General features: G+C 44.7%; 1 protein-coding gene across 2 annotated transcripts in view; it reads left to right on the forward strand.

Moving 5' to 3' along the window:
* The window catches only part of GRIK3 (glutamate ionotropic receptor kainate type subunit 3), a 201,227-nt gene that overhangs the window by 100,785 nt on the left and 73,614 nt on the right, over nucleotides 1-26,828 (forward strand). For both annotated transcript variants that reach the window (XM_067533963.1, XM_067533964.1), the window contains exons 2-6: nucleotides 5,606-5,782; nucleotides 10,243-10,500; nucleotides 11,993-12,174; nucleotides 17,064-17,117; nucleotides 25,136-25,309. In XM_067533963.1, the coding sequence (XP_067390064.1) occupies nucleotides 5,606-5,782; nucleotides 10,243-10,500; nucleotides 11,993-12,174; nucleotides 17,064-17,117; nucleotides 25,136-25,309 (845 nt within the window). The remainder of the gene's footprint in view (nucleotides 1-5,605; nucleotides 5,783-10,242; nucleotides 10,501-11,992; nucleotides 12,175-17,063; nucleotides 17,118-25,135; nucleotides 25,310-26,828) is intronic.

Genomic DNA, 26,828 nt, shown 5'->3' on the forward strand with positions numbered 1-26,828 from the left:
CTCTGACATATTAACAAGCTGTTCATTCTAAGGGTGGCTGAGCTGTTTGCAGGACTGGTGATGACCTCAATGTGGCTGTGTTACTCAGGAGAATGGTGAGCGGTGGTTGGTTTTGGGGATATTTTCCTAAGGTTATTTTTTTCCTGTTAGTTTTTCTTATCACAACTCTGAAATATTGTATTTGCCCCTACTTGACCCAAGTGCCAGGTACACAAGTAACGCAACAGATCTCCATAACCCAGCTATTGCTGTATCCCTACTTCCCTCAGTATTGCTAGCCCATTTTCTCCATTTTATTAAAATGGAAAAGCTATGACAATTATTTTCATAATTAGCTGGCTCTCCAAATTAATGCCAATTACACTGTGTAATCACGATGAAGATTATGCATTAATCAACCATTCCAAGCTAATTATTAGGCTCTTTAAATAATGATTGTGAAGAACGTATGGGAAGAAAAGACACGCGAGCTAAGATGATCCAGGGGAAAAGGCAGTGGGAATTTCTAAATGGATGCAGTTGTTCTTTTCAGCACATTTGATTAGCCTGAAGAGATTTGTCACCATTTGTCCTTTTTTTTTTTCCTCCAGAGCCCTCCGTGTAAAAGCTTAGTCTATCTTAGATTGTTACCTGTTGGCTCTCTCTAAAACTGTAGCAAATGCAGGTAGATTTCACAGTGCAGCTGTCCCAATGCGTTCTTCAGCCAGCAGAAATATATTAGCTCTGCCTGTCTCCTTTCTCAGTGCCCAGCACTAAATTCAAGTTGCTGGGTGGTTGCACAGAAAATCCTTTCTTGAAGTAAAGCCTATTATATCCAAATGGATGTCTGGAGTGTTAATTTATTTGGGATCAAACACTGATAATCCGCATGCAGAATCCTACTGTATTCTATCACAATACGACACACACAAAACCAACCCTGAAAGCTCTGAGCTGAGAGAAAACACAATGTCAGCCATTTGCTAATCAATGCAACATGAAGCCAGTTGTCATTTCAGCATAATGCTGGAGAACAAAATCCTGCTGCTGAAATGTGCTGGATTGAAAACCGTTGTGTGGAGGGGAAGGTGTTGGGTTTTATTTTTATTATTTCTCCAGTAAGATCAGTGCTTCTGGAGCAGTGCAGACTTTTATCAAGGTAAGTCTCTACCTTAAGAAGCACGAATTAAGGCTCCAGTCCTACAAGTGCTTTTGCATGGGAGTAACTTTCTACACTTCAGTCATCCCCTGGAGTTCATTGGGATGACGCTATGGAAGTTAGGCACCTGGGCGCTTTTGAAAGTCCTACCAGGAACCTATCTGCATTTTTAGGCACCTAATTACCTTTACAAATACGGTGCTACGGGACTTCTCCAACATCCCAAAGCAAATTGAACCCAGGACTCCAGAGTCCAAGGCCAGGGCCCTAACCTCATCCTTACTCACGTTTGTACTGGGGATGTGGAAACTATTTCCAGGTGTGTATGTTGAGTTTTTGAGATCCTCATATATGTAAATACCAAGTATTACTATCCCCATGTGGCACCTGGGGAAACGGAGACACAAAGAAGGGCAAGACAATGATTTGCCTGAGAGCAGAGAGCCAGTGAATGACAAAGGCAGAAATAGGGCCCAGGAGTCCTGTCTCCCGGTTCCTGGCACTCTGGCAACAGATATTTCACTTCAAACATAAGTTAGAGGCTGGAAGGGCTTCTTGTGCTCCTGGGTATTTCTGTATCAACAAGGAAAGTGACAGGCCGCTGCCTTGCTGTGTTGCTTGCTCAGAATCCGTCCCGGTACCTGGCAACAGCAGCATATTTATAAGTACTGATGGCCGGCGAGGGTTGATTGGCTCCATGACACCTTTGAAATGGTTGGACATGGCCAAGGAGGGCTGTCGGCAAACGTTCAAGCTTCCCAGCCTCCGAACCATTGCACGGGGTATTTGACACATGCCAATCTTTGCAGTTGTAATAAGGATAATAAATATTTACGTGTGTGGTGGGCTCTTCTTCCACCCAGTTCTGGTTGGACAGACAGTCCAGAAAGTATCGGGTTCCAGCCATAATCTGAGCTTCTTTGGGACTTGTGCTCCTGTCACTAGAGCGAGACAATAAATTAGGGGCCAGGTCCTTGGCTGTTAGCTTCAGAGATTTAGAAGCTTTAGAGCTTTAGAGGTTGGTTATGGCCTGAAGCAGGAGAGTTAAGATCCCTTCCAAAACTTGTTGTTTTTTTTGTTTATTGGTTGGTGTTTGTCTTTTGAGTCTTTGTTACATCAACTCTGGACATTGTTGCTATCCATATAAGTGTTCCATCTTTTTTTTTTTTTTTTTTTAAATCCCTCTAAATTCTTGGCCTCAATGACATCTTGTACTATTTAAACTCCAAGGTGTGGGCAGAGGCAAGTCCGCCCACAGCTGAAGGCTCCTCCCCCAGCCTGAAGGGAGAAGCCACTGAACCTGGACTCAATTAACTACGGGGGACAAGGAATGAAAAAACAGGGACAGGCGTGAAGGTCAAAGGGCGAGATGGAGGAAACCTGATGGGGACACCTGGACAGCGCCCACTGCTCCTCAAAGGTAGCCAAGGAGTCAGCGGACGCGGCCCAGAGGAACTCTGTTTGGAGATGTGAGCAGACAGAAGAACGGAAGGAGGCCCCACAGTTGCAGAGCACTGTCTCGGCCAACCTCCTCTCCCTGGTGTTGTAGTTGGCCGCCTTGGCCGAGGCGAGGAGGTTGATGAGGAGGTCCCGTGACTTTGTGGGCCCACAGATGGGGTGTGCAGAGATCAGAAGGTGTGGGGAGAAGTGCAGCCAGAACCTCAGCAGGAGGTTCTGGAGGAGCCGGAATAGGGGCTGCAGCCTGGTGCACTCCAGGTAGATGTGCACCAGGGTCTCCCTCATGCCGCAAAAGGGACTCAGTGACATCTGGTGGCAGTGACTTCCACAAGCTGAATGTGTATTGTGCAGAAAAGTATTTCCTTTGCTCTGTTTTAAACATACTGTGGGGGAAATTTGACCTGTTCAATTACCTGCCTGTATATGAATTAGAATACGTCTACACTGCAATTTAACACCTGCAGCTGGCCCATGTCAGCTGACTCAGACTTACGGGACTTGGGCTAATGTGCTGTTTACTTGCTTATATATACATCCTCCTAGGGGCATCAGTCCCAATTGCCAGCTGACTGGCACTTTTGACCAGCACCCAATTAATATTTACGTGTATAGATGGTGTGGTTTGGACCCGGAAGAAGGATGCGTGTAGTTTTTTAAATACCAATATTGCCGATAAAATGTCTGCCATCTATAACAAAGCATTTTAAAGGCTTTCCTAAATTGGAGAGGAAGGCTTGCTTTTTGCCTAGGAACCTGGAGACCATCTGTTACCAACTGCATTTGCTGAGCTCATTCATTCATTAATTGTTTTGATTTGCATGTTATCAGATAGAGCCAGGTCTGTGTGTCTTACCGGGGCTCTTTAGGGGGCAAAAGATTGTTCCTACATCTCCAAGACAAGGATATACAACTACATAATTGACGCCCTCACTCAGTCACTTCAATTAGAGAGGCTGTCACTGGAGAATTGGGGACAAGGCTTACAAATGCGGAGCTAAGAAAGCTAGTGCTACCATGACATGAGCTCGCTGCCTTTGGGGAAATATAATGGCATTAACAACTTCCGAACACCGAAAAGCATGTGTTCAAGCCGTGCATTATTGAGGAGTGCAGGCTGCAGTTGTAGGTAAACTCAGAAGTTTATGCTTGTCTGAACTAAGGACTTGGAGAGCCAAATACAAGGAAGAAAAAAAAAAGATGAGGCAGACGGAACTAAAAATAAAGAATGACAAACAGGGAACCTAAGGATGAGCAGAAAACAGCTAGAAATTTCACTCCCAATTCTTATATTAATTATAATTCTGCATTATTCACACAGCACAATGACTGTGCATGGTAAAAGTCAACACACTGCTTGCCTGATTGGTGGAAAATCTAAGACATGAGGAAGACATCACAGCATGGCAGGAGGTAGGGCACAGAAGGAGAAGCCAAGGCAGCAATTCCTGGTCACTATCAACTTGGACCATGTTCAAGATGGTGACTTAGAAATTAAAGGCTTCATACTTTGTTCCCAGATCTTTACACTAAAACAGGGTGGGAAACAGTTTAACTGTAGCAGGAGATTTTTTGAGAATTAAAAAAAAAAAAAAATCTGTTCCAAAGTGGGACAAACATTCGAAACCTCAAAAAAATTTGACCCAATGATCTGAACAAAATTTCATTTTGGTTTAAATTTTGACCTTTAAAAAAATTCTACTCTTGTTTAATATCAATTAGCTAAAATTTGAAAACAAAATGTTTCAAAACAATTTAAAAAACAAAACATTTGTTTTGAAAATGTCAAAATTTCCCATTTTGACAATTTTGAAACTTTGTTTTCCAAATTTTTTTTCAAATTGGGAGATTCATTGAAACAGACCCTTTCCTGTGAACATTTTTGGTTCTAATAAATTGGTGTTTTCCAGCAAAAAGAAGTTTTGTTGGAAATTTCTTGACTATTTTACACTCTACTTTATACTCCACACCCACATTATTCATACTCTCCTAGCAAAAGCAGGTTGGAAAATACCAATTATGTTTGATGGGATGATTTTTAAAATTTGTTAGTTCCTCAGTCTGTTTCAATTTTTAGCAGATTTTTGAAAACCAAAAACACAAACAAAAATTCATTAAAATTTTAATTGTTTGATTGTGAAAACCAAATATTTAAATAAAAAACTGAAAAAATATTACTGAAAATGTGTTTCATCAAAAACCAAACATTTTGACCGAAACAAAAGTTTCCCACAAAAAATTTTATATTAGTCAAAATGCCATTTTTTTAAATGGAAAAAACATTCAACCTGCTTTATTCCTGGCCAGCCATATCCTTTCTCTCTGATGTTGATTGAGGCTCAGGAACCTTTAATCTCAGATAGTCAGAGGAAAGAGACAGACCGTGGGGGGTGGCAAAACAACGGGAGAGGAAGAGAGATACATTTATGACAAAATATTTCCTGAATTGTTACTATCTCTGAGCAGCTTTGGTTTCATCCCCATCATAAGCCACCAGTGTCTCCCCAGCAGTAAAAGGGGGACAGAGAGAAACACTTCTTCTCCAAGAGGCCCCATTTATTATTTTTAGATGTCACCATAAACCGATGGGAATCAGACTCAGCGGCCCTGCCTGCTGCCTCTGGGCTGGGTGCTTATCAAAACAGAATGTGCACAACCATGCACACAACAGCCAGAGACTGGGTTCCCAAACTCCCATAGCTTCCTGGGGAAATCGAGGGAGGTGTGTCCTTGCAATTTGGAAGACATGAATAAACCCAGGGGAGTCATGGCTGTTGCCTGTAATGTGGTCGAGCGTAAATGTGAGTAAATGGAGTTGGAGAACTGGGTAACACGGAGATTAATGACCTACTTCTCTTTTTTTTTTTTACCACTACACCACTGGTTGTAGCCCTAATGTAGCTTTGAAATGCGTAGGCTTTTCCCCAGGTGTTTGTCTCTGGACACGCTGTCGGAGAGGGTGCTCCTTCGCCGAAGTGCTGTCAGTAAGTCTGTTTTGGTCCTGTCTTGCAGGAGGAATTTTTGAGTATGCAGATGGCCCCAATGCCCAAGTTATGAACGCCGAGGAGCAAGCCTTTAGATTTTCTGCCAACATCATCAACAGAAATAGAACTCTGTTGCCTAACACAACATTAACCTATGACATTCAGAGGATACACTTCCATGACAGTTTTGAAGCCACTAAGAAAGGTAAGTAGACAGCATGTTTCACACCCGCTATGTGGGTGTCCATTTGGTGAAGAATTACAGTTTGGCTTGAGCAGAGGCAGACAGCTTAAAGGTCTTTAATGGCTTTATTTAATTATTTATTTTTAAAATGTCATCTCTTCCATTTCCATTTTACTCCATGTCAGCAGAAGATGGTAAGGCTCCGATCATCTACAAGTGACTGATACATGCATGTGGCAAAAATAAATATCTTACAAATTTTGCACCCCGTCTCCTGTGAAGGTAACGGTGCACTGCTGGAGACATCATGCATGTACCCACTTGGATGATACCTTTGGGAGCATCATTCCTGGTAGTACATCACCTGGTGTGCACGGGGGGAGGAAGAATAGAACCTAGCTGGAATGCTATAGCAGGGTGTCAACGGTCAACAATGTGCTCCACTGAGACGGGTAGACCCCATAAAATCTTTGCCCTGCATCTCCCAGAGGACTCTGAGTGACCCAGAGCTGCTCACATTGCTTTCTTTGAATTGGACCTTTTGCACATATTGGCACATAATTTTGAAATAACGTGAGCACAGCGAGAAAAGATGGACAGCTGCAGGAACCTCAAGTTAGCCAGACTGGAGCATCCTTCTCTTCTGTAACCTGTGCAGTAGTTTCTCTTTTAAAACAAATAATGGAACAAGTGTTGAAGCCCACTGTATTTTTCTTGCAAATATTTCCACTTAATTGAACTTCATGCAACATGAAACTCCAAGATACCACCAAAGATGTTGGTGGCAGAAGCTAAAATAATCCTAACTCTCATTCGTCAGGATTCTCCCATTTCAGGTTGAAAGTGACCACCAGTTTATTGGTTTTTATAAATACGTTTCCCTAGAATTCTCAGGAGCATTGTTGCATCCAGTATGTGCAGATATATTGTCTGTTTCTACAGCTGAGTTGACTGAAGCACCAAGAGGTCAAGTGAATTCCAGATCAAAAGCCTCGTAAATCAGATACTCAGCCAGGCATCTCCCAACTGCTTATCTTGTGCCAGTCACTAGACTATACAACTCCTTCACCTGCTCACCGTACATAACTAACATATTTCTCTTCCAACTCCAAAGTTTGCAAATTTCTTGTGCAGCTGCCATTAGACATGATATTAATGGAATATGACAAGTAAATAATGTCATGTTTTAAACCTCTTCCTCCTGTTTCATTAATGTGCCACTTCCCGATGGATTTGTATTGCTAGGTAAAGACTGGAAACTCTTTCCCATGAAACGGAGCCTTCCCCCCTGGTCCCACACACCCACATTAAAAGGAGGGTAATACGTGAGCAATGAAATGATGGGTTGTGAAGTTGTTACAGTTCTTGCCTGTTATTTGTATGAGTGGATTTTTTGTAATGTTTGAGGAGTTGGTTTGGTGAACTTTTTAAAAGCACACGGGTGTGGCGTAGTAATGGGGGACCTTAAAAAGCTTAGGAATTGGATAAACATGCAAGATTTTGGCTGCCCGACTCAATTTACAGAGTAGTTAATCAAAAAAAAATAAATCAACAGTTTCATAAAAGTTTTGATGAGCCTTTTCTTTTTTCTTTCTGTTTTTGATTGAAATTCAAAATGTTGATGACAGATTGCATCAATATTTCAACTTTTGAATTTCTTTTAGGAGTTGTACTCCATAGTCTGCAGAACTGGGTTAAAAATCTCACAGGAGCCCATTTGGAGCATTTTGGCACTAGAAGAACAATTGTCTAAACATTTCAAGACCCTCAGAAAAGCTTCTGTCTGAGTTAGGTTCTAATTATTGGCAAAGTTCTCCAGGCCATGATGTGAGTGTGTAGTTCATTGTATTCCAACTAGTTTACATATCCCGAGTATAGCAATATTGCTTCTCCCTACAGCAGAAAGTCATTTTTGTTATTGGATACCAATAGATTTCAGCTGCTAGTGAGTGAAGTCTGGAGGGTGGGAGGGAGCAACTCGACTGCACAGCAAGGTCTATGGTTGTGGTTTACCTTTCAGCTTGTTAGGGTGATGGATTTGCTTCAACTGGGGGGGAAAAGACTGACTCTGTCTGAACTCACAGACCAGAGAGACATCAATAGACAAAGCTGGTAACTGGTTGTCACAGAGTCTACCAGGAATCAAGGCTGATATTTGCTTTTTTCAGGGGGTTTTATCTTGGAAGTTTCCCTAGGTTTTGTGACCCCTCCACTGTGCTAGGCCAAAGTGTAAGTATCCTGTTTATCTTCACTGAAGCATTAATTTTTTGCTGGATGTTAAACCACACAGGAACCAACAGAGGGGCACTCATGCGTGTGCATATGTGAGTGTGCAAGTGAACGCGTGAGTGCGTGTGTGTGTGCACACATGCTCCCTACCTGGCAGGAAGCGGTGCGGTTCCTGCATTACCAAATGGAATGCAGCTTGCATGCCACAGGGTGCAAGGTTTGGGCAGTGTTGAGTCTATATGTGTCATACAGGAGATGACATTCAATTCCTGAGCATCCCAGTCCTGCTGTCATCATGGCAGAGAGAACTCCCACGGGCTCTTTTTCTGAGCTGCCAGTACTGGAGCAGGCTCCAGCTTATTTCATTTGGTAAGTGACCTCGTGGCTTCCCCCCATAGAGGATAAGAACCTACTACTGCCAGCAGCTAGCAGACCTAGTCCTTTGAGCCTTAAGATTTTTGTACAGAAGATCTGGGGATCTGTCCCCATGGATGACCTATGCTGTCATGCCATACACAGTATGCGTGAATTTCTGGCCCCATTGTGACACAACTCTCTGGCTCCAGTGGGGCCAGGATGTCACCCTATAGCTGATAATGCTCTGAGCAGAGCAGCGTGGAGGAGTCAAATACCCTGCTATGGGGCCCTGTCCTCGATCTGGTTCCCATGCAGCAAAGCCCATAAGGGTCTGATATTCCCATGAGGTGCCTGACCTCGCTGAGCTCAGTGTCAGCCCGGGTAGGGGAGAGGCAAGGTCAATGGAATGGGGCTGTTCATACGGGTAAGGGCTGAAGGGTTTCTCCTGTAAGCATCAGTGAGTGTTGCAGAGTTTCACCCTAAAACATTGTCATTACTGAGCTTGACACAGACATAAATATATTTTTAAAAAGTAACCACTGTATGTATTTCAGAATGAAATAATTCGCATGATATTTAATGTAATGAAATAGTCAAAGCCCCCCGTCTGTGCTAAACATCTGCAAAATATCTGGGTTGGAAGGTGAAACCATGTGTTCACAGTAAACTCAATGAAACCTACAAATCAAAATCCAAAAATCCCACCAGCCATCCACCCCTGCTTTCTGGCCACCACCAGTAAGGGTGGATAAATTACAGACAATATTTGTACAGAAGGCCCAGTGTGGGGGAATTGTTTCCAGACTGCCAATGTCTATGGTAAGTTTCAGTCGCATAGGATTCAAAGCAGTATGGAGCCCAGAAAAATGGGCAGTGTTTATCATGGAAATGTGAATTGATCCTTTTTCATATCGAGCTGATTGTAGTTTTGTGTTTGGTACCTTTAAAAAAACCCTGACATTTTCACAGAAACAGAAACCAATTATTTACCAAAGTCTCAGGTTTTCAATTTTTAATGACAAACCTGCAAAATTTAGAAGAAAAATGATATTTTTGGTAAAAATTTCAGTTTTAACAAAAAGCCATTTTTAATTTTCAAAACAATTCAATGGGAATTTTTTGCCCACTCTATATTTATATGAATCGCTGCCCAAGAGATCATCAATGCAGGACCTACTTCTGTTCTTAATCACCTTAAGTAGTAATTACTCCTGCAAGCATGTCTGCAAAGATCAATGGAACTACTTGCATGAGGGCTGCTTGGAGTAGGTGAAAGTGGCAGAGTCAGTTCCCAGAAAATGTCTCATCACTGGAGCTTGGATTTATGGCCCTTAAAGTTGGTTACTCTTTATGAGAGCAGAGAGGGATCCATGGCACAGCACTCTTGATAGGATAGCGCCATTAACTAAAGAGCAGCAAATGTTATCATCGTGCAGAGCTGGTATTTTAGAACCATGAAATATTTGTGTGTAAGGAAAAAAATCCTTAAAATGTCAAGACTTTGTAACATTGCCATCAGCTGTATTGGGCTTTAATAATCATTCCTTGATCTGGAACCTCACCTATCATCTCTCGTCTTTCTCTCTGTCTGTCTGTCTGTCTCACTGTTGATCTAGAACCTCACCTACCTCTCTGTCTCTCCTTTCTGTTCCTCTATTTTTTAATATTCATATTTTGGTTGGTACCCAGAGGCGTCTGTCTGTCTAGCCATCCATGCCCATACACACCCCTCTACCTATCTATCCATGTGCCAAGATAAAGCACAAGAGTTGCAATGTCTGTGATATGACTACGTTAGTGACACACTCTGGGTGAGGTTGGCTCCCCCAGTGTTAATCAGTCACAGGAGGAATATTGTCTGGTGTATTGACAGCCTCGATCCCTTTCTATTCCAGCCTGTGACCAGCTCGCCCTCGGGGTTGTAGCAATATTCGGGCCTTCTCAAGGCTCCTGTACCAATGCTGTTCAGTCTATTTGCAATGCACTGGAAGTGCCCCATATACAACTTCGATGGAAGCATCACCCTTTGGATAACAAGGACACTTTCTATGTCAACCTTTACCCCGACTATGGTTCTCTCAGCCATGCCATTCTGGACCTTGTACAGTATTTGAGATGGAGGTCAGCTACCGTTGTTTATGACGACAGTACAGGTAGGTGAAGGGAGAGCGAAGCAGCTCAGCTACTGTGGCTTCCATTTAGGGACTTTTCCCACGGGCCCTTGTGGAGTAAAATCATGTCACGTACAGTGAGGTGCCACGTCCACAGAGAGAGAGGTGAAAGCCTCATGAACTCACACCAGCCGTGCCCAGGGTGCTTTGGAACACGTCTAAAGCTTTTCACGCACAGACTTGGCAATTGGCCAGCCTTCACCACCGCCGCTACCCACCCGGGGTCAGATGAAGGATGCCATTCTCTGCTGGTGTAAATAGGTGCCACTCCACTGAAGTGCGGTGTCGATTTACACCAGCAGAGAATTTGGCCTGTAGTTGCCACTGGGGGCGGAAGGCCTCAGCTAATGACATAAGTGAGCCCGCAAAGCCTTTGTTGTCTGGCTCATGCCATAAAATGCACCTGACAAACGTTTGCCCGTTTAAAGGGTGCGATTGATACCGGAACCAGCCCAGCCAAGCACTGCTCTAACCATAGAAACGCGTTGGGTGGCTTGTTCAAGACAATGTCACAAAACCACGTAGCTTTCTTAGGGGAAGTGCTGATGAGAATGCAGTGTGACATTGCTGTTGGCTAATGCGGCTGGCAGTATATTCCGCTTTGTGAATATTCAAATGCACTCCTTCCACTTTGCACAAGGACACTTGGCATTGTCTCTTCCCCCTTTCCAATGGGGAAACCCTTCTATTGGGTTTCTGCTAGATCCCAGTCATTTTTAACCAGCCACATCCAGCATGGCTTTGTGCTTTCTCCAGAGGAGAGAAATGAGTGCAGGGGTAGAAGGAAAGTCACCCGTTATTTTCTTTTTCTGCCTCCAGTTATGGCAGTAATATAATATGATATGGACTAGGTTCTTCTCTTCAGATTGGAAGTAATTACCGCTAAAGAATCAGTCTGACTCAAGTCTCAGTTAATTTTACTTTCATTCTCTTTTTTTAATCTAGGCACGGTAAATGAAAACACATTTTTGCGTTGTTGGCTGGCTGGTTGTCATGCTTTTTCTTTTCCTAGAGCACGGGCTCTTTACTTGAAGGGTTAGAGCCCCAAAGCTGTAGGGGGCCATGACTGTCCTGCTATCCCTGTATGGCCAATCAGTGCTGCGGGGTGGCATATCCTGGTTAGAGCTCAGCTAGATGGAAGGTGGGTTTTCTGATACGGTCAGAGTTGGAAAGCGACTGCCCTAGACGTGGTTGGAATTTAAAAACACTGCCCAGCTGCATCCTTTGTTTTGGTAGGCTTTTAAAAAAATGCTAAATGTGGGGGGAGGGAGGGGAATTAATTTTCATTCCTGATTTGATTTCATTAAAAAAACACGACTAGGAAATTATTTTCTATGCCCACTGCCAGTCGCCCAGTAAAACTTTAATGAGGAGCCTGGAGCCCAGTGGATGTGGAAGGGACGTGCTGGAGGTGAAAGCAGCCTTCCCTGCGTAACCCTGTGGTTTTTGTCTTTTTGGAATGCTGCTCTCTAAGGCCTGATACGGCTGCAGGAACTTATCATGGCCCCGTCAAGGTACAACATCCGACTGAAGATCCGCCAGCTGCCCATCGACACGGATGATGCTAGGCCCCTGCTGAAGGAGATGAAGAGAGGCAGGGAGTTCCGCATCATCTTTGACTGCAGCCACTGGATGGCAGCTCAGATCCTCAAACAGGTGAGCTCAGGAGGGGCCGCAGTGTAACTGGTCCTTTGGAAAAGTGGGAAGCCTCTTGGGAATTCATGCTCATGGAATGCTGATAATCCAGCTGAGACAGCTGGTGCGTGTCCCTGCAGGTAACATCCTTTGCCATAAATATGGCATTTTTGCAGCTGCAAATGCTTTGCTTAGACTCTTTCTGGCTATGTTCTCAGGCTGTAGTTCAAGCTACATCCTCTACATTTTATTTTTACATCTAAAAATACAGGTTTTGTGCCAAGAGCTATGTAACAAGAATGCTCAGGTTATACGGCTGGGCACTTAGAGAATGCCAGAGTGTGGGTTGCGTTTGTAACCCAAACTCTCCTCCCTTCTGCATCTGTATAAGGGTTAAGGCTGGCCAAAACATTTCTGTCAAAACTTCTTTGGTGGAAAATTAGGTTTTTGACTAAATGAAGGTTTTCATGGAATGTGTCTGATTTCTGCAGAAAAATGTCAACTTTTCTTCGAAAAACCAAAAATAATGAAAAGTAAAAATTATCCATGGAAAAATCTCAATTTTCTACTTGAGGGGAGAAAAAATCTGACCAGCTCTACTTAGGATACAAGGCCACATTCTCAGCTGGTGAAATAGGTGCAGCTGCGCTGACTTCAGTCTTTGACTATCGGATCATATACCATCTCTCAGAAAACATCTGATGCCACGCAGTTCAATGCTGAGTGAAGCACTTGTTTCTCCCTCTTTCAGCCAATGTATCAAATAGAATTCTGCTCTTGGCCACTTCTGTCGTTGTTCATTCAGCCCTGTCCCTGCACTAATGTTGTATTACTTCCTGATTTCATGTCGTCTTTCCCATCTGTCCTGCCCCAGGCCCCGTACGCGTGCACACACTCGCCCCGCACACACACAGGAACATTTGATGAAATGCTACGGTTGGGGAAGGGCCGCTGTGAGGTATCCATGTACACACACGTTTCAGAACAGTCTACAGAAAGCTACGTTTTAGGTTAGGTCTGTGATGTACGTGTGCATGCACACACGCACAAGAAGTCACACATTTGGTCAAAATGGAAATTCCAAGACACCCAACAGACCAATAAAAAGACCCAGAAATGTGATAAATTCTCTGAGTTTGAACCTAGATGTCAGTGATTTTCCACTGACTTTTTTTTTCTGCTAACTTGGTTTGTGTCTCTCACGTGCCAGCAGGCATGGATTTCCCCCCTCCCTCTCCTAATTATGATAAGAAATGCCTACCCAAGGAGAAGTTAAAAAAAAAAATCAGCAAATGGAAGTATAATTTATCCCAGCCCAAGGAGACCCAAAATATTGATTAAATAAATGTTCTGTCCTTGGAGGACGAAGCAGCTCAGCACACAGAAGAGGGCAATTCTGTGCAGCCCCTGTGCTGCTGCAAATGAAGGGGGAGTGCACACAGAGATCAGAAAGCCTGGGAGGGATTGCTTAACAAAGCAATAAGAGCAAGCCGCATCTCCTGCCTATTATTTTAATATACTGGCTGTGTGTGGTGCTGTTCACTTATAATGCAGCTTATCATAGTTTATTGTGCCATCTGCTCTGCTCATCAGTGTGGGTAAAGGATAAAGGGGGTGGGGGATGAAAGGTTCCTGTACATGTTTTTTCAGGGAACAAAATCCAGGGTATCTGCTGTAATCCAGACAGAATTGCTGGTTGTCAAGATCAAGCACCAAATGATTTTAAGAGCTCTGGAATAGTGTTACAAACCCCCACTACACACACCTCCACTGGTGTCTCTGTGGTTTTGCATGGGCAGTGGTAGAATAATGGCAAAGCTCCCGGTTGTGTATGAAGGTGTCCCCGTGTTCTGCCACAGCCAACGCTCATATCTCTAGGGGTCGGACTGAGGAGTGGCGATAGCTCCAATTCTTTCCTGCATCTTTTCTGACTGCCGGAGAGTACGAATCTGGCAGCACACTTCCTTGCTCTCTGTAGGATGGGTTATGGAGATCGTGATTCCAATCTGCCCTTCCCCTGCAACATCTACAGGCCTTTATGCCAGTGCACAGTGACTGTAAAATACTGCCAGATTAGAAGGGTAGGATTCTGTTCCCACTTTGAATTAGTGGGGTGCAGTGGGGGAGACTGTGCAAGATACAGGAGCAGCGTGTCGAGTGTCATGTATTTGTGCAAAAGGGAAACAAGTTTGAACTGGACTCTTTCTATTAAACAATAACTTCTCTGTATTATTCCCTTCTGCAACACTTTAGCAAACCGACCAGTTGACCACACACAAGTCTGGCTTCCAGCTTTTGCTGCCCATGTCCGGATAAGCGCTCTGAGTTCACCTATTGCACTGTACCTATTTACAATGCAAATCAGAAGAGGAATCCCTGCCTAGCTAGCCCATTAAATCAAACGTAGCTAGAGGACAAGGTTTACAAGGTTTACGTGACACCTGATTTTTGGGTGTCCAGTTTGAGGTGCCTTAACACAGTCGGATTTTCAGAAAGTGCTGAGCACCTGCCCTCTGAAAATCAGACCTCCCAGGTTGTGCACTCTGGATCACTAGCCACATTTGAAAATCTTGATTGCAATCTATTTAACATACACCTTTAAAATATCCCCATAGCAATTATAGCATCGAGGCAGCTCATAGTTACCCAGGGCAATACCTTTAAACCACACTAACCCACAAATGACTATCACCATAGCTTCAATAACACAGATGTGCATGTCTGACATTATCACATTCCTAGAAAGCAGGTGTGGAGTTTCTTGGGCTAGCAGCAGGGAGTTAAAGTATTTACTGTTCCATCCTCTTGCACTATGCATTTGTTTTAGAAAAGCCTTCTCAGATGTTGCCAGAATATCTCTGGCCTCAGTCTTTCTGGTCACTGGTTTACAACCACATCTGCTCTCTGAACACCCAAACTCCTGCTCTGCCCAGATGTGTCAGTGCTAAATTCAGCACAGCTCCCATTCTCTTCCCCTCCTGCTTTTTGTCTATAGCCATTCTGTGGGTTGGTTTATTCTTTATTTCTTTACAAAAGCAGAGGCATATTCGGCGTTCAGATGCCAGCATTAGTCTACCAGGAGGTTGGGGCATGCATCTAATGCCACGTTACCCATTACCAGCATGGCTGATTCAGAGAATTGCAGCCTCCTGGCATTCTGGGTTGAAATCTTCCACTTATCCCAGAAACCTAATCGTTTTTGCATTAATAGCATTATGTTTTTTAAAGACATCCAGATCAAGGGAAGTAAGGGAAAATTTCTCACTTCCAATTCTGGGTTTCTAGGCCCTGCAATCTGGCTTGGCTCTTCCTTTCCATGGTTCCTAACCCCTTATTTCTTTTCAAATTGTCCGTCTCTTCCTCTGAAATAAAATCTGCCCTAGTAATTTCAGCAGAACCAAACCGAAAGCAGAAAGAAGCAAGCATCCCTTGAGGTGAGGAGGCAGGTTGGCTGTCATTAAAGATTTTAAAGTGATCCTAGGCCTGTTTTCCTCAAAAGCACACTGAGACACTCAAAACCCTATCCAAAAACCCAACGTCCCTTTTGTTTGAAAACATTTCCAGGAGGGTCCCTTTCTTAAGTAAACTGGTGCAGCGGAATGGATTTGGTAATCCACTCCAGGCTTTTTCTCGTCCTAAAGATTCTGTGATATGTATCATATAATTGTGCATTCAGTCTAGTTTTATTAATATCCATCGCAACAATGATGCATGGAGGTTATCATTTATATGGACTCCTGCTTCTTGGTCTACCCTGATCCCTTACTTACTAGACCCTTTTGCTCCTCAAAGATTAGCTGTGGAAGGAAACACCAAAATATTGCATCCATTAAATGGACACGGCTTTACAACAAAGATGCTGACATGCTATTTCCCCCAGGCTGAAGGAGCTAAGGCCGTTATGAAATAACAAAACAAACAGCTCTTCGTTTCTCTGGGTATCTGCAGTTCCTGCCTCCTGCCAGAAACTGTCTCACCCTTCATTCCGGCCAGCTGTTACGATCTACTGCTAAGCTTCTTGGAAATAGTAAACATTCCTATGGGGGCCAGATTTTGCTCTCACCATCTTTGGAGCAGCAGTCCTTTCAGCCCACGAAGCAGTTTTAAATTTACACTAATTGGTTTGACGTCATTGATGAATAATACAGAATGGTTCTTTGGCTTCCCTCCATCCCCCTCCCCCCTGGTCTTTGACTGACCCCCAAAATATTCCTAATTAGAGTCCTAAATGCTAATTATAATCCTCCATTGATTGTGTTCAGAAAGAAGGGGCACAGTCATTTTTTAAAATTAATTGTATGAATGTGGTTGGTACCAAAGACGCACGCTAACAGCGACAGACGGCAATGCAAAGTAATGCAAATACAAAATTAAGGAATAAAAAGCTTCACACTTCACCGTTTCAGACCAACGCAGGGCATCATTACTATGACAGTGGGCTGTTTGTCTGCCCATCACCACAATATCCGAGTGCCTTCCTCAAGAAGTAAACATAGAAATATCTTTCTCCCTCTGTCCCAGCCAGGCCAGCAGAGGCAAGCAGTGTTGGGATTTCACTTGGTACAGGGCGGGTGAAGATGCCCGTGTGTTGTAGTCAAATCTCTGGATTTTTCATGTGTCCGGAGCACTCTCCAGCCCCATTGAAGTCAGTGGGATCTGGATGTGCTCATCACGGATTTCAAACAGGCCAGAAGGGTCTTAGGCCCTGATTCAGCAAAGCATGTAAGCATGTGCTTATGTCCCAAGGACTTAAAGTTAAGCACATGCTTAAGTGCTTTGCTGAATCAACCCAGAAACCAAATGTTGTGTTTCCGGGTTCAGCTCTCTGCATGTATCAGCCCTTTAGGGTTTTGTTTTGCTGTTTGTGCCGAACATCTCGCTAACCCTCTTTTCCCCCCACTCTTCTTAAGGCCATGGCAATGGGAATGCTGACGGAATACTACCACTTCATCTTCACCACGCTGGTAAAGTATCAACCTCTGCAACTCCTTTGCCTGTCCCCGCGCACTGGGAGGGACAAGTGAGGAGGTGCTGCAAGAAGTCAGGGAGCCCAGATGGAATGCTTTTGTCTGGGTATTTGTCAGACAGCTCCAGAGCCCTGGAGGGGTGGGGAGGGCCTGTACTAGCAGAACTAGTGACCAGGAGGTTTCACTTAGCTTTGCTCTAAAATCAGATTTTTCTTTTAAGCTGGCCTTCTCATTGAAGCATCACATAAATACTCCTGTTAACAGACAAGACCTGATTCTCCTCTCACTTACGCTGCTTTTCACCAGTTTAACTGCATTTACTTCTCTGGAGTTACTCCAGATATACACCAGTGGAGGCGAGAAGAGAATCAGGCCCACAATATTTATTCAACTTCTTTTCCTCCCATAATGTTGATTTCAGTGCGACTGCTCACATACTGAAAGGTGCTGAAATTCAATGGGCATTGGGAACCTCTCTGCCTGAGGCTCTTTTGAGAACCACAGCCTGCCCCCCCTTGCTGTAGTAGATACGTCAACACTGCAGGTTTATTTTGCATGAGAAGAACTCAGCTCGAAATTATCTTTAGTCTCATTAAACACGGCTAGTGCCCCTCTGACTCCAGGAGGCATTTTCCTGGCATGTGGTTTTTGTTTTAATGTAGGATATTATTGTTTGGGACGCTCCTGAAGTTGGTATGATGTTAAAAAACACATTTATCTTTCCCCTTTAGGAAAGAAACATTATAAACTAACTCTGAAACAATTGCAAAACTTATTTTTCAAATGCAAAAGACATTTTAATTATTCCTACTGCCATTATCTATTCCAAGCAGCTTTAAGCAGTTCCCAGATAACCTCCTATTAATCAGCCCCAGCTGAGCCTCCAGGACATCTCATGTGTAGGTAAAGCCTAGAGGTGGGGGAAAAAGAATGATAATAAATTAATAGATAAGCCATCACAATTAATGCCACTTTCCTGAAATACCAGTTATACCAGGGGAAAGACGTTTTAATCTATTGTTCCTTACGGCAATGTTTTCCTAGCTTGCAATCCACATTCTCCAGCTTTGACCGTACTAGACCCATGGGGTGCTAATGAATTAGTCTATTATGTTCCTGTGTATGTTTCTGAAAGGTCCCTAGTCAGTGCTGAGTACACTCGATCAACATTTGGCATGGGATGCTTCAACATTTTTCCAAACAGCAAAGCTGAGTTCAACATGTGGATCTGTTCCGGATCTTCCTTTTAACAGAAATTGGAGCTGGAATCCAGCAAGATGCCCTGCTAGGCCACTGCTTGCTGTCAAGCGTAGTGCCTGTTTCCGTAGGATTTAGGGTTTGCTCCTGCAAGGTGCTCAGCAATCTCAGCTCCCATCGGGGTCAGCGGGACTCGGCACCTCTAGAAGTTGTTCTGCTTGGTACGGTTGCGCCCATACAGAGAGGAGCCCCCCTCGCACAGCTGCTCGAGGGAAGTTAAGGAAAGCTGGGGATTCAAACTACTGAGTGTCCTTTAAACCTGTGCACAAGCTCAGGGTGAAGCACGTGCACAAGGCGGCAGCATCCCAAGTAGGAGCATACGTCAGGAGAGGAGCTAGACTAAAGGGGGGAAGAGGGTTGATGCTATGCTGCTTACTGCACTAATCCAGCTGAGCTCAAGGTCTCCTCTCCACGTTGGGTCGCCCTGAAGAGGGCTGAGGCTTAATGCTGAAGCTGTGTGTACTGCAGAGGGTGAGCTCAATCCCTGGAGCCCTCTGCCAGAGCTCTGAGGCATTGCACAACTGACGACTTGAGGCTTCCGGTAAAGGAGGCTCCATCTCTAGCATAGCCAGGGCGAAGGGGAAAGCGTTCAGGAGACAGGACAAACGGCCGTAATATTCAAACCATCAGGCTTGAAGGTGGGTGAGGGGAGCCTAAATTCAGGGCCCCCACACGTGGGGGGAAAGGGTACACTTTACCGGGTCCCAGAGACCCTGGGCCAGGCTGCAGCCCCCATTGTCATGAGGAAAAATGTTTTCATGGCTCGTGAGATTGTATGTCCGGGATGCGGGATCGTGGGACGTGTGTGGGAGGGGGCCCGTGTTACAACTTTCTACGGGGCCCGGAAAAATGAAGGTTGGGCCCTGCCTGAATTTCAGGCATTTAAATTGAAATTGAACTGAAGTGCCTTGGTTATTAGACACTTACATCAAACTGGATTGGGCACGAGCTGCTGCCGAGCACCCACTCCTCCTGTTAAGTTCAGCACATCAGCGAGGCAGGGCACTTGTGCTGAAATAGGGAATCGGGTGCAAGACTTGATTATTTTCATAGTCGTGTCTGGAGGCCTAACTCGAAATCAGGGCCCCATTGTGCTAGGTAATATCCAAACATGGGCCCGACCGTGCAGGGACATTCAAGTCAGCATCTCTCTCACCCACAGAGTCCCACTGAAGGCAAAGGGGGTCTGTCGGTGCAGATGTGGTGGCCGGAGTTGGACCTTAGCAAATTCTCGCCCCTTTCTGTGTGGTTGCATAGCCACTTACACAAGCGATCCCTGCTCTCTCAGTCGTAGTCTCTCAAGAAGCAATGTCTGTCATGAAAGGTGGAGTTTCAGTTAGGGACTGTCAGCTGGGAAATATCAGGAGAAGTGTGACAGAGGTGTAAAGGCAGCTCAGTAACTCTGAAAACCAATGTTCCAGAAAGGGGGGGCAGGAGGGGGCTGATTTTGAAGCATCAGAATCTGTGACTGAAGGGAAAGGTAGATGAGCTGGAAAATGGAAACAGATGCTCCAAGTTGCAGATATAGGGGAGGCAGGAGCAGAAGGTCCAGGAGGAACTAATATAGTGATTTTTTTCCTTGCAGTTTTTGCAACTCAGTTTGAATTCTTAATTGTCCTTTATCTCTAGAAGCTGGAGAGTAAGATTTCAGCTGAGATTTAAAATGGGATGGAGACGGAGGACAGTGGAAAGGCTCAGGCTGGCTTCCATGGGAGCTAAATCATGTCCTTGGTGAAGTGAAGAGCTACAGGACACACCTAATAGGAGACAGTCACACCCAATGTATGGGCAGGGTCAGAAAGGATGCCAATGATGGAGAAAGGGCAGAGAGGGGAGTAGAGAGAGATGAGGTCCTGGAGTTCAGCTGGACTAGGTGGGTGGACTTTGTCATTTACAATTAAAGTTTTGGAAGTGAATCTACCACTTTCAGAAATTAGTTTCCCATATCTTTTCCTGAAGCACTAATGGAAGAAGCGCTATGTCTAAAAATTCTGATTGCTGGTAGAATGAGCAATATTAAAACTGTTCTACTGAGGTCGAGCAATAGACTAAACCCACAGTCTGAGACAAAGATGATCTTGAACATCCAAACCCGGATGAGATTAAACAGCCGCACATTAAGTTCCACACCTGGCATCATTTAGAAGAGGACACTCATATCTCATGTTCAGCCTTCTCTGTAGCTGCACCTCCGGTTTTCTACCTGAAATTTTGCAGGTGAAAAATGGACCATGCAATTCTTTGTGGGCATGATTAGTGACCGTACCTGCAAACGTCTACATGGCACCAACTGTGTACTTTGTAGGTGCAAAACAGGAGGCCAGAATTTAAAAAAAAATTAGGACCCAAAAGCTTATTAAGGCCTAATAGCTGCAATGATTCCCAATTCTTCTAGTGAGAATGCAGTCATAGTAGTCCGGAATGCACTGATTTCATCACACGTTGGTTAGGGTTCTGGCAGTTTGGGGCCAATGCTCTGTCAACTGTTCTGCAAATTACAAATGCTGCAAGAGGGAGAGCACGCCAGCAGAGGCATTACACATGCTCAGCCTGTGACTTCACCAGAAACCACATTTGCATGGCTGAGCCGGTTCCCACTAGGAGTCAAGAGAGATCAGTGTCCAGCCACGAAGATGCACAAAGGCATAAATATCCCAAGTCCTTGCTCCCTCATTGAGAGATCCCATTCACTGCCTGGACGAAGCCCTGGAAGGAGCTGCCAAAGAGAATAGTGAAGCATATTCCTAAAGTCAATACATTGCCAGGCAGAGCTATGGCCCTCGCTAACTCTTCCCAGTGCTGCTTGGAACAGGTAATGAAATTCCAGCAAATTGCTACGCGTCATTAACATTGCACAATACCCTCCCAGACCCGTCTGTGTGTTTGCAGTATGCTGCCAATACAGACACACTGTCCAATGCAGGAAACATAATGGTCCATTCTTTAACTCACCCTTGGGCAGAGTGGAACTCATTGTCAACCAGCTGTGTAGCTGCACTGGCATATTGCATGACAATATCTTTCCTATATTGAGATGTGCACCCAGTGATCCCTGTCTCATTGCACAAGCAACTGGGGCCAGATGACTCAAGCAGGGACTGCCAGAGACTATCGGACAGAAAAATGAGACTTCACCAGCAGGGGATTGATTAACAGTTAAAATATAACCCAACTTTTCAAAATCCCTTCTGAGAACAATACATGGATAACCATTCTTACAGCTTCTGCCTTCGTGAGACATAGTGGGGTGGCCTCATTACTGCACACAATAACAAAGCTTTGCCAAAAAAGAAGACACTCAACCATTTGTGTAGACGCTGTTCGTGGGGGAATTTCCACCCTATTAATCCCAGCCTCAACCTCCCACCCCACACTACAGAAATGCCCTGTCTCCTTAGACAACACCTGTCACCACAATGGTCAGAGAGGGTTTAAGAGTAGAAATGCCAAGAGCAGTCAGTCGCTCCCTTTCTTCCTTCCCAGCCTGAAAGAGAAATAGCTTGATGAGTTCCTAGTGAGTGTGAGTTGTGTACGTGTGCGTGTGATTGTGTACGTGATGAAACGATTGAAGTTAAATTGAAGAAATGAGTCTTGTCTTTAGCCCTGAGAATGTCTTGGTTCCCAGGAGTGCTTCTTTCTCAGAGCGGTGAGTCCCAGAGCCTGTGAACAACTGGTCTCCTGCACTCCTGGGCCTCACCCATTGGTGGAGAGTTTCACTCTCGTGCTGGATTGTGACGGTCATGGAGGAAGAGGCAACCTCAGGCATCTAGAGCTCTTCCCATGGGGGCCTTTGAATCTCAGGAGACACCCCCTGAACTGGACTATGCAGTCCACAGGGAGCTCTTTAAGCCGGCTCATGTGAGCACCCTGCCGCTGCAGCAGCCGGCCACTGGAGCAGGTCACACTACATGCTTGTGGGAAGCAGCGGGCGATGCTCTGCTGGAATACTGTGCAAGATTTAATCAGTGATTTGCTACTTCATTTGACAAGCTCATCCATTAGATGTGGTGAGGAAACCCCGCTGGGCACAGATGTGCTGTGTCCCTGTGCTGAACGGCTGTAGCATGCGAGATAGGATAACGGCGCATGTAGCAGAACAGGCGTTTGCAGTCGTCAGGGTCGATGGCAATTTTCAATGGGCATTGCGTATAAATATCTGTGTGTGTACAGACACCAGTAGGAAGAGAACGAAGGAATGTGACTGAGATGAACACCCGTCCCAAGTTACAGCGTAGTATCAAAGTCATACCACATTTGCGCTTGGGGTTTTTAACGCTGAACGAAGAATGGCAGCATGTTGGGTTAAGATTTGGGGTTCAGTCCATCTGTTCAATCTAACCTTGCAGGGTTTTTAAATCACGTACTCAGCAGACCTCTCACCTGTCCCCCAGAGCTAGGGACTCCACTTCTTTTCATTGGAAGGTTCCCAGCCTTCCACACACATTGGGAGTCCCTCACTTGTACCGTTGAAGACTATTTACATCAGTGCAACTCTCGAGGCCAGGGGTCATTTTGCCCCTGTTGGCTCTCTCTTGCAGGTCTTTTGAGACCTCCACGCAGTCTGTCTCGTGGCTAACAGCACCCCCACCCGGGGAGGGTTTAATAACCAAAATGGTTCAAACAATCCTCAGAGAGCCTCAGAGTGAAGCCTGTAACCGTAACGCAAAAGTTCATACTCAGCCTTGGTTTTATCTGCCAGGCACAGAGCTCTTCCTCGGTCCCAGTCTGTGGCGTCAGCCCACTGCTCTTTACAAGGAGTTGCCTGTGTCCACCCCGGTGAGCTTCACTAGGACGTAGGGTTGGCTGGCCTCAGACCTGCAGCCCTTAAGAGGCAAGTTGCCCTGGTACAGGCTGTAATAAAGAACCAGGGGTCGTAGGTTACGGCAAGCGTCATTTGCCAGAAAGGAAGGAACCCCGCAGCTTTTTAACTTTCCAGCATGGCTCATGTTCCTGGCTCACATGTCACCCCACGTCTGATCCCTGACAGGTTGAGCGGTATGGCACATAACCCTGGGAGCTGAGCACTGACTTTGAGGAGGAGGTATCAGGATAAAATGGATTCAGACAGGGAAGCCCATTATTTATTTGCATTACAGTAGCACCTAGTAGTCACAGCCATGGACCAAGACCCTGTACAAACATAGAACAAAGAGCCAGTCCCAGGCGCAAAGAGTTTATAATTAATGACTGGGACAAAACAGAGGCGAAGAAACTTGTTTCATTTCTGGGTGTTTGTCATCACTTTTTGTGGGGTTTTTTTTTTAGTTAATCTAGTTTAATTTCTAAACAATGACTCTTTGAAACAAAAGTCAAATCAGAAACTCAGCACCTCCCAGGATTTGGCCCGAGAGAATATTTGTATGTGAACTATTTTTTTATTACCTCTCATCCATTTTAGACAATGAGTCAGCAGAGAGATGGTAGGAATCTGATGATTTGGGATTACAAAATCAATAAGAGTTGCAGAAACTGTTCAAAATAAAATATGGTTAAAACGACTCATTAAGCAGATTATTCCAGGACCAAAGCCCCTTTTCTTCATTGCCATTCTCTGCCATGCTCATTCACGATTCCCCCATTTGTGAACTCCCAGGAAACCTTGTTCAGCTTCATCATCCAGGCAGCTTTCATTTCCCTTGGGTGAGCTGTTCTTGTTTTTTGCCGAGCTGAACAGCTGTGGTATGTGCCTGGCATGTCTCAGATCCAAAAACCATTCAGATTTGTTTCTGAGGTTTGAGTTGCAGACCTCCCTGTTCTGAAGTTAATATTCAGATGTGTGGCAGAGCCAAGAGGTGCATTAAAGAAGTGCACTAACAAAGGACTGCAAATACCCCCTCTCTCCCTGCCTGCCAAGTGACAGCTTTGGGCTGGTTGCCAGTGGAGCTAAAGACTGCCTGGCTTCTCTCTCTCTCTTTTTTATTATTGTATAAAGGGCACACTCATTCATGTGCAGACTGTGTAGATTGGTCGTAATGTCAAGAAATTCATCTTAGCTCCTCTTCTACAGTGATCTGCAAATCCACATTCCAAATTTGGAGTTATTCTGTCATCCAAGGCACCTTCCAGGATTTAGCACTCAAAGCAAATTCTCCAGGAAAAGCCATAGGGAACTTTTAATGGGATTAAACTCGAATGCAGAAACAATGCTTTTTAAAACCTCATTCTTCCAGGTTTAGGTGGCCATGCACTAGTGTCAGGGCTGGGGTTGGATGAAATTTGTCAGTCAACTTTTTCTCACTGAAAAATGCAGATTTGGGTCAACTAGAACATTTTGCAAATTCTTATTGAATTTGCCACATTGCTTCAGTAAAAAACAAACAAACAAAAATCAAACTAGAACAAAATGGAAATGGTTCATTTTGAAAAAAAGAAAGGTTTTTCGGTTCAAAATACCTTTTTTTAAAAAATAAAATCAAAAGACAATGTTTTAAAAAACTTGAAAACTTAAACGTTTCGTTTTGGGTTGAACAAAACGTATTTGTTGTCATTTGCTTGTCTCGTGTGCTTAGATTGCAAATTCTTTGGGAAAGAGGTTGGCTTTTCCTATATGTATGTAGAGCACAATGGGGCCTTGATTCCACTGAGGGCTATCATAATGGATGGAATGACGCCCTGCATTCAGTATGGCAGCATCCTATGTCCCACTTTCTGTGAGCCCTGAATGCTCCAGCTTAATTCAAAGACACCACTATAACCAGAGGAAATAAGACAAATAAAAGAAAGCCACAAACTGTTAAAACTGATTTCTCTCTTTTTAGGATCTTTATGCATTAGACCTGGAACCCTACCGCTATTCTGGAGTGAACCTGACTGGCTTCCGGATCCTCAACGTGGAGAACCCTCACGTGTCTGTCATCACTGAGAAATGGTCCATGGAGCGGCTGCAGGCTGCGCCCAAGGCAGAGTCAGGCCTGCTTGACGGGGTGATGATGGTACGATGGTCACTCTAGAATCCCGTTCGCTGTGTTGTCCCTGGCTGTGCAGAGAGGGGCCCTGACACAAACACCACTCCTGTAATATCTGCTCTCAGTTCTGCATGGGCAGGGGAGTGATTTCTCTAGGGTTTGACTGGATAATTGGCATTTATTTCCAGCTAATTATTTCTCTACTTTGGAGTTTAACAAAGGATCATTGCTGGATGCCCCTGTCATAGATGTATCGGGCCATATTCACCCTAGTGTATAAGCACGTGTATCAATTGTAGGGGATCGACATCTCGTTGGCCCATCAACCGGAAAAGTCTGATGTGTGAAGATAGATGCTGATCTTCCGTAAATACAGTAGTTCTGTAACTATTGCTGCAGTATTTAGTTAAAATGCAAAAGCAGATGGATAGGTGACCCCCTGGGGGAAAATCCTTTTTGTTTCATACCACTTTAAAAATCAAAAAGCATCCCTGCGCTTGTACTTTGTTAAATGTGGCCCTGCCTGCAGGAACTAGGTCTGAAGGTAGTTATTCACCAGCCATGCAAAGCTGCCACTGGAAAGGATTTGAGTACAAGAGAAATGGATCTTTGGTGTCCTGAGGTTTTTGCAGCTGCCCCTTTTAACTGGTGCTCTGATAAGTTACCTGGACGTCTATGCTGAACATGCAAATGCCCATTGCCTCTGAGCATCATTTGTTAGTGTAAGAGCCAGTCAGGGAAAAAAGGAGAAAAAATCCACCAAACATTTGTGTCAATATTTTCAAATTGCAAAATTTTCTCCCATCCGTATAATTTGGTGAAAAAACTGGGAGAAAACGTTGTGAAGATGTCAACAAAATTTTCCCTTTTTTGATTTTAATTCTGAAATTTGGAAACGTTTTGAGCCGCTGTAACTGTTGTTATTGTTATTTATTATTACTGCGAATCGTAATTCTTTGCCTGTCAATAGCACCCAGAGGCTCCAGCCAGGGTGCTGTACAAACGTGCAAGCCTCACTGGTTCCCATCTCAGCCAACTTGTTCCAAGGCAACCAGCCCCAGGATCCTTCCTCCTGCACTTCGTTCCACTTCCTAATAATTACCTCTTAAATGCTGCAAAGCTCCTATAGTTTAACCCAGGGATGTCAAACCCAGCCCAAGCGCTCCCAGCCCTCAGCGCACTGCTGGCCACTTGGCGCCCCAGCGCCAGCCCACCCCAGTGCCGAGCACCGGTCCAACCCGCCCCCAGAGCACCGCCAGCCTGGGTGCTCCCAGCTGCCAGAGCGTTAAGCGGGTATGGAAAGTGGGTCAGTGAAAGCTGCGCCGTTGTGCTGCCCCTTTAATGTTTGTTTTTTTACAGTACGGCCCGCCAAGTGAACAGTTTTGTCTTAAATGGCCCTCGTGGCCAGATAACTTTGAAACTCCTGGTTTAACCTAATCAGTCCAGCACTGTACCACTGTTATTACAGGCCAGCTTGCCCAGGGGCTGCGGCTCCCATGCATTTATAGGACTTGTCTGAATAGTGCAACCACCTGTCATGTCTCCC

This window comes from Emydura macquarii, unplaced genomic scaffold, assembly GCF_026122565.2.
Source record: "Emydura macquarii macquarii isolate MOO-44397 ecotype Brisbane River unplaced genomic scaffold, CSIRO-AGI_Emac_v2 contig_3348, whole genome shotgun sequence".
Classification (NCBI taxonomy): domain Eukaryota; kingdom Metazoa; phylum Chordata; order Testudines; family Chelidae; genus Emydura; species Emydura macquarii.